This window comes from Vipera ursinii, assembly GCF_947247035.1.
Source record: "Vipera ursinii genome assembly, chromosome: Z".
Taxonomy (NCBI): Eukaryota; Metazoa; Chordata; class Lepidosauria; order Squamata; family Viperidae; genus Vipera; species Vipera ursinii.
Genome location: NC_139517.1, coordinates 42,845,133 through 42,858,012, shown reverse-complemented (window position 1 = coordinate 42,858,012; position 12,880 = coordinate 42,845,133). Strand labels below are relative to the sequence as shown.

General features: G+C 37.7%; 1 protein-coding gene across 1 annotated transcript in view; it reads left to right on the top strand.

The window, feature by feature from the left end:
- Positions 1-839: 839 nt before the first annotated feature.
- KIF18B (kinesin family member 18B) overlaps positions 840-12,880 on the top strand; it is a gene marked incomplete at both ends in the record, with an annotated part of 34,375 nt that continues 22,334 nt past the window's right edge. Inside the window, 7 exons of the mRNA XM_083378988.1 lie at positions 840-1,152; positions 2,706-2,863; positions 5,531-5,635; positions 6,377-6,487; positions 7,237-7,434; positions 8,337-8,513; positions 11,262-11,336. Coding sequence (XP_083235114.1) covers positions 840-1,152; positions 2,706-2,863; positions 5,531-5,635; positions 6,377-6,487; positions 7,237-7,434; positions 8,337-8,513; positions 11,262-11,336 — 1,137 coding nt within the window. The remainder of the gene's footprint in view (positions 1,153-2,705; positions 2,864-5,530; positions 5,636-6,376; positions 6,488-7,236; positions 7,435-8,336; positions 8,514-11,261; positions 11,337-12,880) is intronic.

Sequence of the window (12,880 nt, the reverse complement as noted above, 5' to 3'; positions counted from 1 at the left end):
TGTATCACTTTCTTGATGCTGAGGCTGCTATTTCTCACAATAGCAAAGAGTGGAACACATTAGGATGGAAAAGAAATATGGCATCTCTACATTTTTTTTCTTACATAGCTTTTTTAAAAAGTGTTGCAATTATAATTTTGCATTGCATAACGCTATTTTACTAAGCTTTTGTTTTTGTTCTAATTTCAGTCTGTCCCTTAAGTTAAAATTGGTAAGGTGATGGGAATTAGGACCACTAGGAAATAGCTTGATGTAAATGGCCTGAATCTTTAAGATGAATGCGAAGAAACTCCTTACTACAAAGTCATCAGAAGTGATTGCTCTTTTCAGAAAAGACAGCTCTTATTAAAACCCACATTTATAATCTTGCAACAAATGAATGCATTGATTAGCCAGTACAATCAATCAGTGAATGTCTTTTGCCCTTAATTCCTTCTGGCTGAGCTGAGTTGTAAATTTGTTCCCTTAGCAGCATTAAAGCAAGCAAATTTATTGTCCTTTCTCTTGGGCATTGGACTTCAAGAAGATTGTTGAGACTTTGGAAAAAAATTCTGAGAAAAGCTACATGGCTGGATATTATTTATTCTTTCTATATTTGAATTGTATTCATTCCTGAATAAATAGATGGCAGGCAAGCATCTATCTATCTATCTATCTATCTATCTATCTATTGATTTGTGCTGAACTGTACTAGGATTTCAATATTCAGATATATTCTGTGCCCAGCTGGAGAGACCTTTCAAGAGCTCTTCAGTTTCTCAGGTTTAGGAAAGATATGAATCTGATACTGCATGTTTCAACATGTTCCCATCTTGTCCTTGACACAGCATTCTCTAATAATGGTGCTCATACCACCAGCTGAAGAAGGCAATGTGACAGTTGTGGTCCGAGTGCGGCCACAGATTCCACGGGAGCAAGAAGGAAACCGCCAAAGAACAGTGCAGGTGCTCAGTGACAACATGCTGTTGTTTGACCCTGAACAATCAAGCCTGCTGGGCTTCCAAATTCATGAGTCTGTCCCCCAGAAGAAAGGGAAGAATATGAAGTTTATTTTTGACCGGGTTTTTGGAGAAATGGCTACCCAAGCAGAAGTCTTTGAGAATACAACTAAAGAGATCCTGAATGGTGTGCTGAGTGGCCACAATTGCTCTGGTAAGGAATCTATTTTCCTGATCTGACAGTATGACAGCAGCATTGCAAAAAACAGCATGTTGCCTAACATTAAAAAATATAAGGAAAAGAATAACTTTCCACTAACAGTCATTGAACTAAATTTTAAACTTCCATTAATCATATCAGATTGTGTCAGTCTGGTTCTTTGGCCTTGCTGTCTGTAAATGATGGGGATTTTAATCTAACATAGGCAATATATAAATCTAGTAAAAATGCAGTGTCAGTTGGTTTCAATTTAATATTGAAAAAATCAGGCAAAGGTAATTTTTGTAATATTTGTAATTAACTCCTTGCACTTTAGAAGAGGATATTTGTAGCTCTGTTGAACTTTGGGTCCTTGTGTTCTCTGAGCTTAATGGTTTTCTTGCAGATAACTAGGTAACATCAATGCTAGAAGGTAGTGGGTTTGCTCTTATTTTAGTGGATTGCCCTGTCAGTGTTAGAGGGAGTGTTCTTGGTGATTCCTTGATTAGGCTATTATTGTTAGCTTTTTTGTGTTAATAGTTCCTTGATTAGGTTATTTACTTGATTGTTTGGTATTAATTTGGGTGTTAATCTCTGCTCATATGGGTATTGATTGCTGGTGAGGAGGTATTTGGGGCTTTTTATTTTGGGGGTTTTGATTGTCACTTTTGAGTTGTTTATTATCTCTATGTGCCTGTGTGGGTGATTGATTTGTCCAGGTGCCAAGTCTTGAGGAATTATTTGGCATTTTTAAACTTGGCTTGATCTAGGATACTCAATTTCTCAGATGAGACTATGGTTGAGTCTGTTCATGTGTTGTGATATTAAGGAGTTTTCATAATGACATCTGCTAGTTGGTGTTCATAGATGTGCTCTGCTAATCTTCTGCCTATTGGTTCTACATAGTGGCTGTTACAGTCCTTACACTGTAGATTATAAATGACTCCTGGGTTTTTTCTTCTGGATCTTTGGGTTTACTCAGGAGGGCTCCTTATACTTCCCTGGAAAAGGTGCTAGTCAAGAGGTCATAGGCATAAACATGCTTTATTTCTTCCATCTCCAAGTAGATGCCGAGAATGTGTACATTTGCTACATAACACAGCAAATGTTTCTTTAGGAATAAGACACAATTGTTGAATTTTTTTAAAAAAAACATAGTTATAATCCATTGCACATTTATGTAAGAATAATTAATTTTAGGTGCCATAACTCATGTATCTTTCTTGTTTCGGATTTTTAAAGTTGAGTACTTCTGCTCTTGAAAGTTTGTTTAGCAATATTGTCAAAACTTCAGTGATGCTAGGGGTTGAAAACTACTTGATGGCACATAATCACAACCAGAATCTGAAATCCAGATTTTTGGAATTTCAGTCTGTAGAAGAAGCCTACAGCTGGGTGAAAAATAAAGTTTGCTGATTGGAGGGAAGAAAGAAGGATGTATGTATCCTCTTTCAGGTATTTTGGTCTCAAAACCTGAGTGGTTTTAGCCTCTCTTGATTCTGAGACATCTTAGGATAATATTTATATCTGGGAAATGTCTCTGAATAATTGTCTTCCTTCTTTTCCAGTATTTGCATATGGTGCAACAGGAGCTGGTAAAACATATACCATGCTGGGATCAGAGAAGGAACCTGGTATCATGTACCTCACCATGAAGGAGCTGTATAAGAAAATAGAGGTTAAAAAGAAAGAGAAACTCTGTGAAGTGTTCATGTCCTATCAAGAGGTATTGTTCATCTCCAGGAATTTCTTCCAGAGAAATGTCATTCCATTTTGTTACATTTTCTGTCTTAGTAAAATGGCAGTGTTCATTCCTTCTATAAAGTGGTATTCTAGTTTAGCAAGTCTACATATGCTCCAGTGGCATATATGTGCACATAACTATTGATTCAACGCAGGTTTTATTTAAAGGTGTTGCTTTTATTAAGGAAATGGTAGATGAGGAAATGGGTAGATAAATACTGCACTATCAGATACAGTGTTGTATCTGAGATGCTGATGGAAATAGTGACAGTATTGGAAATGTCAAGAATGCACAATTTTATTTTTATACAAAAACTGGAGGGTAGAGTATTACAATAGCATGCTGGCCTTTATATATTACCTGAAGATGCTGCCAATTTGCAGAATCATTTTTTTTCCTTCTGAGTTCATGCAATATAATAATGTGCATGATGTCAGGACCGTGAAAATACTTCACTTGCCATTTCTGCCACATTTTAACATGTCTTTAGGAGAGTTACCAGAATCATTCATTTAAAATTATTTAACTGTATATATTTGGGATGATAAAAACTTTTATTTAATTATTTATATACCTACAAACCATTTTTATGAAGATAAACCACATACTTTTTATGGTATAAATCTATCGCTGGATAATGTAAAAAGATCTTCTGTTTATGCAGAATGATTTACTCCACCTTGCCCAACAAAAGTCAGAGCTGAGGGACCATTTTGAATAATAAGGCATACAGTACAAAAAGCCACAATACATAGGAGTAATTGATGGAAACTAGGAGCCATCATAGAAATCCTTCTACCAATACAAAGGGTAGCCCTTTTTTTAAGAAGAGGTTTGTGAACTGATTTTTTTCTAAGTACATCAGTTTTTACACACACAAACACACACACACACACACACATTTTTGCACCTCTCTGCACAGTTATAGCTACAATCCTAAGCAAATCCATGAGTAAATCGAATTGAAACACTGCATTTTATACACATGCTAAAATTGGAAGCAGTCATTTTCAGTTAAACCCTATTATGGTTCATCGCCTATTTAAGGAAAAGGTTGAAAAACTAAAAATAAATTTGGCTGCCACGTTAATATAATTCCATTATATAGGATGCCCATTGAAAATACTCAGTTCTGGGTTTGCAGTGTCAATATATAAAAAGAAATTTGTTAGAATATAGTTATTTGGGGATGTTATACTTTTTCCTCAATAAATAATCAGCTTTAGATTTTTAGCTGCCTGCCTGCACCTAAAGATGCTGCATTTTCCTCAGTGCTCAACTATGTAGTTTCCCCAAACACTAATTACCTATTTTATTTTTCATGGGTTTAAGAAGCAGAGTACTGTATTTTTCGGACCATAAGACGCACTTTACCCCCCCCCCCAAAAAGTGGGGGGGAACGTGGGTGCATCTTATGGTCCGAAGGTGATCCGTATGGCCAGCCCCAACCTCCGCAAGTGGAAAGCAAGGGAGATTGCCAGGAACACGAATTGGCATGTGTTGAGAAACACCGATCTCGCGCTCCTGCAATCTCCCTCGCTCTGTTTCAGCTTGCTTTCTGCAAGAGAAAGCCGGGCCGCAGGGCCACCTCCGGGGGTACTGCTCTAACGCAGAGAGGGAAGGACAAAGAGGGAGGGAAGGAAAGAAGGAAGGGACAATGGGAGAGGGAGGGAGAGGGAGAGAGAAGGAGAAAAAAATAGGGAGGGAGGGAGAGAGAGAGAGAGAAGGAGAAAAATAGGGAGGGAGAGAAAGAGGGAGAGAGGAGAAAGAAAGGGAGAGAAATAGAGGGAGAGAGAGAGAGAGAAGGAGAAAAAGAGGGAGGGGGAGAGGGGGAGAGAGAGAGGAAGAAATAGAGGGAAAGAGAAAAATAGAGAGGGAGAGAAAGAGGAAGGAGAAAGGGAGGGAAATAGAGGGAGAGAGAGAAAGAGGGAAAGAGAAAAATAGGGAGAGAAAGAGGGAGAGAGAAAGAAAGAGGGAGGGGGAGAGAGGGAGAGAAAGAGAAGGAGAGAGAGAAATTAAATTAGTAACATGATTGTTATGTGAATCTGGTTTCCCCACTAACTGCTTGTCAGAAGGTTGCAAAAGGCGATCACATGACCCTGGAACAATGTGACCATCATAAATATGAATCAATTGCCAAGCATCCGAATGTAAATCACATGACCCTGGGGATGCTGCAACGATCATAAGTGTGAAAAATGGTCATAAGTCACTTTTTTCAGTGCCGTCATAACTTTGAACAGTCATTAAGTGAATTGTAAGTCGAGGACTACCTGTACTTTATCATTTTTTTTTATTTTTTGGGGGGTCAAGTTTTTGACATCTTGCTGGGTGACTGGTGGTACTCGGACATTGCCTTGTCCTAAAAGTGGTATAATGGATGAAAAGGTTGAAAAGCCCTGTTTTAGTATACCGGTACTATTTGGTTCAGAATATTTTTTTTCTTGTTTTCCTGCTCTAAAAACTGGGTGTGTCTTATGGTCAGGTGCGTCTTATGGTCCGAAAAATACGGTAATTGACAAGTTTCTGGTTTTTTGGATTTAGAAAAGATTGTGCCCTTGGCTTCTGATGAAAATCTGAACTTTGAGACATCCAAAGCAATCAGTTTTTGTCTTAAAAAACAGATTGATTCATGACTTTTGCTTCTAGGTATATAATGAGCAGATTTATGACCTTTTGGAACCAAAGGGTCCACTAGCTATCCGGGAAGATCCAGAGAAAGGTATCTTAGTGCAAGGTCTTTCAGTTCACAAGGTAAGTGTGATATTTACACTTTATGAACTTCAAGGATAACATGCATTTCATGAGTGAATAGTTATCTTCAATTATTCATATAATGCTGATGTAGCTTCAGCCCTATATAAATTGCTATACAGACCACAGTGATTTGATGCTTCCTCAGAAAGCTTTATTCCACGTTGTGGTTAAGGAAGGTCATGAAAAAAGGCCCAGACAAAATCAGATGGAAGTAAAGAAGTAGATATGCAAAGCTGAAACGAGGAGGGAAATAAGCAAAAGTTTGAAGAAGTTTGTGAATAAGGATGGACAGAGAAAAAAATAAGGAGTCAGGGTGTACCTAATGTTAATGTCCACATGGCTGACCAGAGAGAGTCAGCCAGAAAGTGTTGCTATAATTTTTTTACTGTGCCTCTTGCATGTGGAATTTGGTGCTAGATAATAAAGCCAATAGTCCAGTTGCTGCAGATGTTTTTTCCAGTTATCATTGGCTAAGCTATTAGGTCTTCCTTTGAATAAGATTTTGATGCTCCTTAGACTTTATCTTTCCAAATGACAAGTTGCAGCAATATACAGCTTGCTTATTACATACAGCAAAATGGAATCAGAACTATTCTGAACACTTGTCACGTATTGGTCATGTAAGGAAGTCTATGGGCTACTATCCTTTTGTGGAGGTAAATATTTAGGAAGCCTTTTTGTAGAGGTTGTAGCTGCAAAGAGTGTCTTACAAATCTTTCTTCCCCTTCATCCCTTTAGCCAAAATCTGATATGCAGGTTCTAGAGATGCTAAAGCAAGGAAATCTGAACCGTACGCAGCACCCCACAGACATGAATGCCACTTCTTCACGATCTCATGCAGTCTTTCAGGTAAATACAGTAGGGTGCATCAGAAATGCTTAATAGCTTTGTATGAGACATTGTAATTAGGGAAAAAATCTTCATTAGTATCATTAATCCATCAATCACATTTTCTCCTTCAAGAACATCATTAGATAAGATCTCCGAGCATGTGAATTCTTGGACGCTTCAAACTAGATATTATTGGAAGTAGAGTGCTGGATGAGATAATTTCTTAAACGTGTAGTTCTACTCCCTTCTTTTTCTATTGAAAGGGAGGAGATTTTTTTTTATGTATACCCTTTATTTATTTTATGGGACTCAGTGTCAGCTTAGCCAAAGGTAGGAAAGTGAATATCTATTTTCCTTTCAGCTAATGACAAAGGTAATTATATTGATTGGTTGTGCTTGAAAATGAAACAAACCACAAAATCCACAGTCAGGCAATATCTTTATTGCTAGCAATGAACATATCCGTTACATAGAGAATAATTTTTCAAGTTTTGCAGAAATAAATAGTACAAAGTATATAAGAGTGAAGGAAAGAGGAAAGACAAATCAGAACAAAAATTCTGCCTAGCCAGCCTATGGGGTGACAGATGTCACTGCCAGATCACTCTCACATTCATAGAAGGAAAGAGGAAGGACAAATCAGAACAAAAATGAGGAAAGATATTATAGCATCTTTGATTAATGATTCAGTCCAATTTTCTTGAGACTTGTCTGCTCTTTAGACAACCTAGCATCTGGTATCTCTACCAAACTGCAATTTTTTGCAGATCTGTGTGAAGCAGCAAAATCTTCTGGCAGGCATGGATCAGGATCAGCTAGTGGCAAAGATGAACCTGGTTGATTTGGCTGGCTCTGAACGTGCCTCTGCTGCCAATACCAAAGGAGAACGACTCCGTGAGGGTGCCAACATCAACCGATCCCTACTGGCTCTCATCAATGTTATTAATGGCCTGGCAGATGTCAAGGTGATTTATCTCTTACTCCTCAACTACTGCTGTTTTGTCTGACTACATTTAGAGTATAGGGATTCCTTTGCTCTGTATTTTTAATTCTAAATTTACACCTAATTATTCTCTGTCAAATCAGATCAAACCTTTATTATGGCCTTAAAGCCAGCTATAAGATGGAAAAGAATGGGATAATGAAATAGTGGAGCTCTGATCACATTACAGGCATTTTAACTTAACCATGCCCTGGAATCACATCTGACAGCGAGATACATTGAAAAAGCATCTCTATTTGCCATATTTCCTCCATATAGATATCCTTCCAATGTTTCTATTATTACATTATAAATGTGCAACAGCTATATTCTTTAAGGAATGCATATGATCCACCTTTATGAAATAATGTTACTATAAACTAACATCTGTAATCCTTGATAGTTTCTTGTCCTATAAATCAATAAAGATAGGGCAAGAATCTTAAGCTTCAACTCTGGGAAGGATTTTTCTTTTCCAGAATGACAGATGATACTGTAATCCTATAATGGCATGGAAGAGCCAGTTTGATGTAGTGGTTAAGATGCTCCCCTAAAAACCAGACTTCTAATTGTGGCTTAAACATGAAAGCTGGGTGGCTGACTCTGGGCCTATTACTCTTTCTCAGCCCAAGACTCAGGATTGTTGTGAGGAAAATACAAAAAAGAAGTATTGTTTGTTTGCCACCAATAATAAAGGCAGGATTAAATCCAATAAATAAATAGGGTTCTAAAATAAACAGCACTGTGCATATTTCAGATATACAATTCATTATATTCATTGGCCTTAGACACAATAGGAATAGTAGTTGTAATGGCAGAAGAATTATATGAAAGAGTTGTTTCCTTATAGAATCTAAATTCTCCATTAATTTTGTTGAACCGTAGAGTAAAAAAGCCCACATTCCATACCGGGACAGCAAGCTAACGCACCTCCTAAAAGATTCTATTGGTGGAAACTGTTGGACAGTCATGATTGCAGCTATTAGCCCTTCCATACTTTCCTATGAGGACACATACAACACACTCAAGTATGCAAACCGGGCTAAAGAAATCAAACTTTTAGTAGGTACCAAAAATTGCATTTGTAATTAATAATTGTAATTAATAATTTGCTTGAAAATTATTATTTTTTTACTTTTGCCTCTGGATAAATCTCTTAGCCATGTTATTATGCCCTAAAGCAGGGGTCAGCAACCTGAAACAGTGAAAGAGCCACTCGGAACCAGTTCCCTCACAAAAGGCAAAACTGGGAGCCGCAAAAAATGTGTGTGCATGCGCGTACATGCGCACATGCGCAGAACAGGGTTTGACTGAAGAGTGGAGCCAAGGCGAGATATGCACCTACCCTGCATATTTGAACTGATTGGTTGAAATTTTTTAGTCCCACTTTTTTTGGGGGGGGGGGACTGCACATGGCAGAGGACTGGGAGCCGCAGGAGATGGCTGAAAGAGCCACATGCGGCTCCGGAGCCGCGGGTTGCAGACCTGTGCCCTAAAGGTATATCTACTTTGAGTTCTTGAAAACCTCAGAATAATGTAAATCTTCAACTTATTGACCTCAGGAAATATTAGTTAATATTTCCCATAATTCTACAATTCTAGGTTAAAAAAATCCTTAAGAATGTGTCTAAAGCATTTCCTCTCTGTAGCCCCCCGCACTGGGAGTCCTCGACTTATGACAGTTCATTTAGTGACCATTCAAAGTTACAACCTTAGTAGCACTGAAAAAAGTGACGACTATTTTTCAGTTACAACCTTAGTAGCATCCTCATGATCATGTGATCGAAATTCAAATTCTTGGCAACCGGTTCATACTTATGACCATTGTTGTATCCCAAAATCATGTGATTACCTTTTGCAACCTTTTTACAAGCAAAGTGAATGGGGAAGCCAAATTCACTTAACAACCAGGTTACTAAATTATCAACTGCAGTGATTTATTCAACAACTGACAAGAAAGGTTGTAAAATGGGGCAAAACTCACATAAATGTCTCACTTAACAATAGAAATTTTGGGCTCAGTTGTGGCTGTAAGTCAAGGACTTCCTGTTATTCTGTTTGAGAAATCAGAAATTCCACTGGGGATTTCCTATACATTTTAAAGCTTTTTTCTAAAGCATGAGGGCTAGAGACCTCTACTATAAGAGCTTAGAATTTAGAATCTATGCAGGTGGCATAAAATACTTGAATTTATATTTTACTAGAAATTTATCAGAATACATTAATAAGTATATAGAGGCAATTTTATTAAATGTAGCCTGATGGCAAAATTTCCAGTAAGTTGTTAGAGTAAAATTAATGTAATTTAATGCAATGTAATTTTAAATTAAATTAAATTAAAATTAGGATTAATGTATATTTTTAAGAGGAATTCTAGTGTTCATTCCTATCAGGTATTTTACATAGATAAGACAAAAGAATGAAAAAAATATGGTAGATGAAAATCATTCAAATATACTGGGCAAATTGAACTTGCTGTTTAACTTTTAACCTATAAAATTTCCAATTGTACCATTGGGCAGTTGATATCTATATTCTGGGTGAGAACTTTTCTGGGTATTATCATTTTGGGGCTTATTGAGAGACCATGTTTGTAATTTCTCTGAAATCTTGGCAAATTTTAGGGTCCAACTATGTTAAACAGATTTCCTTTCCCACCCTGAATACTGCTCAACCTATTTAGTTCTTAATAAGTATGGAAGTTTTGATCCAAAATCATATGGGGAAAAAAAAACATTTGGAAGAATGAAATCTGAAAATAGCATGGAAGATGTTTTGTTGGAATGCCTGGGCCAAACAACAACACATTCCTTAAATCAATTGATTCCTAATGGCTATTTTAAATATTTTAAGATTTTTTTTCTGATAATTTACCTGTAACATCCCTCTGACATCAAGGAATGGATTCTGGATATTATCTTTGTTACTCATTTTTGAAAAATCTTTATGTTCCAAACCTAAGAAGATGAAATAATATGTTTCAGGTATGGTCTGGAGATTTTAACCTTAAATACTGAATTAATTATATGGATATTACATGGATCTTTTAACTACTTTTTCCATTTTTTCTTTTCTTTTAACCTTTTCTATTCTCACCATATAAACACTATTATATTTTTTTTTCTGTTGGTGTTATAGTTATTTGTATTCCATTCAGGCTAGAAATCTGTGTTTATAGATATGAAACATGGCATTTGGAGCCTAGTTTTTCCCCTATAATGTTCTGTAATTGTACAGTATTTGATGGTTCTAAGTCACATCTTTTCTTCTCCCAAGGAAAATTACTGGATGAAATCAAGGGGCCACCTGTTACAACAGTCTTTTCAGTATTGTACATCATGTTTACAATATATATATATTGTGAGAAATTGTCAGAAATTTATATTGTTTCAGATTTTAGAATCTCTAATTTTGTATTTGAACTAATAATGGTGTAAATATTTGACACTCTTTTTGTACCAAAAATGAGACAAATTCTATTCCACTGGCTTTTGGCAATCTTCCATTTTCTTGGATGTATTTTTGACAAATTCTATCCAAATTTATTTAATAGATGCTGTTTCTTTTTCCAAAATGCTGAAAGTCATTAGATCAACTCTGGCAACATAGGCAATGGGGGACTTAAGCCTGGCATATTTTGGCTTGCTGATATATTTATGGCTCTCTGCTATTCTACAACATTTTCTACTTTATTGAAAATGTAGGCTGGGGGTTCCAGTTTGTGATTCAGTATTAATCACTGTGTCTAAGCATTCTTGCAGTCCTTATGATAAACATGTTTTGCTTTCTATTCTTTGCCCTGGTATACAGATAAAACCTAATGTGGTGAGACTAAACTACTCTAGCAGCAAATATGCAGCTATTTGTGAGCAACTAAAGATAGAGGTAAGGGGTTCTGACATTATGTCTCAAGCCCAAAATATTTTTATTGGGGTGAGAAGTCAACGAAAGGCAAGAATTCCATACAATAGAATAAGATACAGTATTTTGTTTGATTTGTCTGACCCAATGCACAATTAAGGCAATCTTACTTGTTGATATATCTATCAGAAATTCTGAGTATATTGACTGTTTAGGAAAATGTCACTTGGTAATCCATACTTAGCATCTCTAGACAAGACTGAAAAAGATTCTTTATCTGCAAATCCTTTGGAGAATAGCAGCATAGCGCACACTATAATAAGTAAGCCCTGTACTTTTGAAGAAGCTTTTCAGGGTAGAGGATTCTGCTCATTCTGCCCGTTCGGAGAGGTGCGCGCACACCAGGCGACTGGGAGCCGCAGGAGATGGCTTAAAGGCTTCAACTGGTGCAGAATGCGGCCACGCGAGTTGTAATGGGGGTTTCCCGATACTCCCATGTAACACCTCTACTCCGCGAGCTGCATTGGCTTCCGGTTGCCCTCCGGGTGAAATTCAAGGTGCTGGTTATTACCTATAAAGCCCTACATGGCCTGGGTCCGGGGTACTTGAGGGAACACCTGCTGCCGGCTTCAAACGCCCTTCGCCCAGTGCGCTCCCACAGGGAGGGTCTGCTCAGGGTTCCGCCGGTAAGAGATTGCCGGCGGGTGACACCCAGGGATAGGGCCTTCTCAGTGGGGGCGCCTGCCCTCTGGAACCAGCTGCCGGTGGAGCTGAGGACTGCCCCTGACCTCCGATCATTCCGCCGGGGCCTGAAGACCTGGCTCTTTGAGCTCTCGGGCCCAGGCTGAGGAGAAAATTATTTTAATCGGGTTTTAATAGCACAGGGTTGATTTAATATTTTTTAATTTGGCTTTTAACTTTTGTATGTTTGATTTTAACTCCCTGTAAACCACCCTGAGTCCTCAGGGAAAGGGCGGTATATAAATGCAATAAATAAATAAATAAATAAATATCTTACGTTGTTGATATTTCTCCCGGTATTCTTAATTCCAATTTTTGATTCATCTAGCCCTGCCTTTCTCATGATGTGCTCTGCATATGTTAAATAGGCAGGATGACAGTATACAGCCTTGCCGGACTCCTTTCCCAATTTTGAACCAATCAGTGGTTCCGTGTCCAGTTCTCACTGTTGCTTCTTGACTCGCATATAGGTTTCTCAAGAGACAAATAAGATGGTCTGGTACCCCCATCTCTTTAAGAACTTGCCACAGTTTGTTGTGATCCACACAAAGGCTTTAGCACAGTCAATGAAGCAGAAGTAGATGTTTTTCGGGAACTCCCTAGCTTTCTCCATGATCCAGCGTATGTTGGCAATTTGATCTCTAGTTCCTCTGCCTCTTCGAAATCCTGCCTGTACTTCTGGTAGTTCTCGATCCACATACTGCTGGTGTCTAGCTTGTAGGATTTTAAGCATAACTTTACTAGCATGTGAAATGAGTACAATGGTGCGATAGTTTGAACATTCTTTGGCACTGCCTTTCTTTGGAATTGGATTGTAAACTGATCTT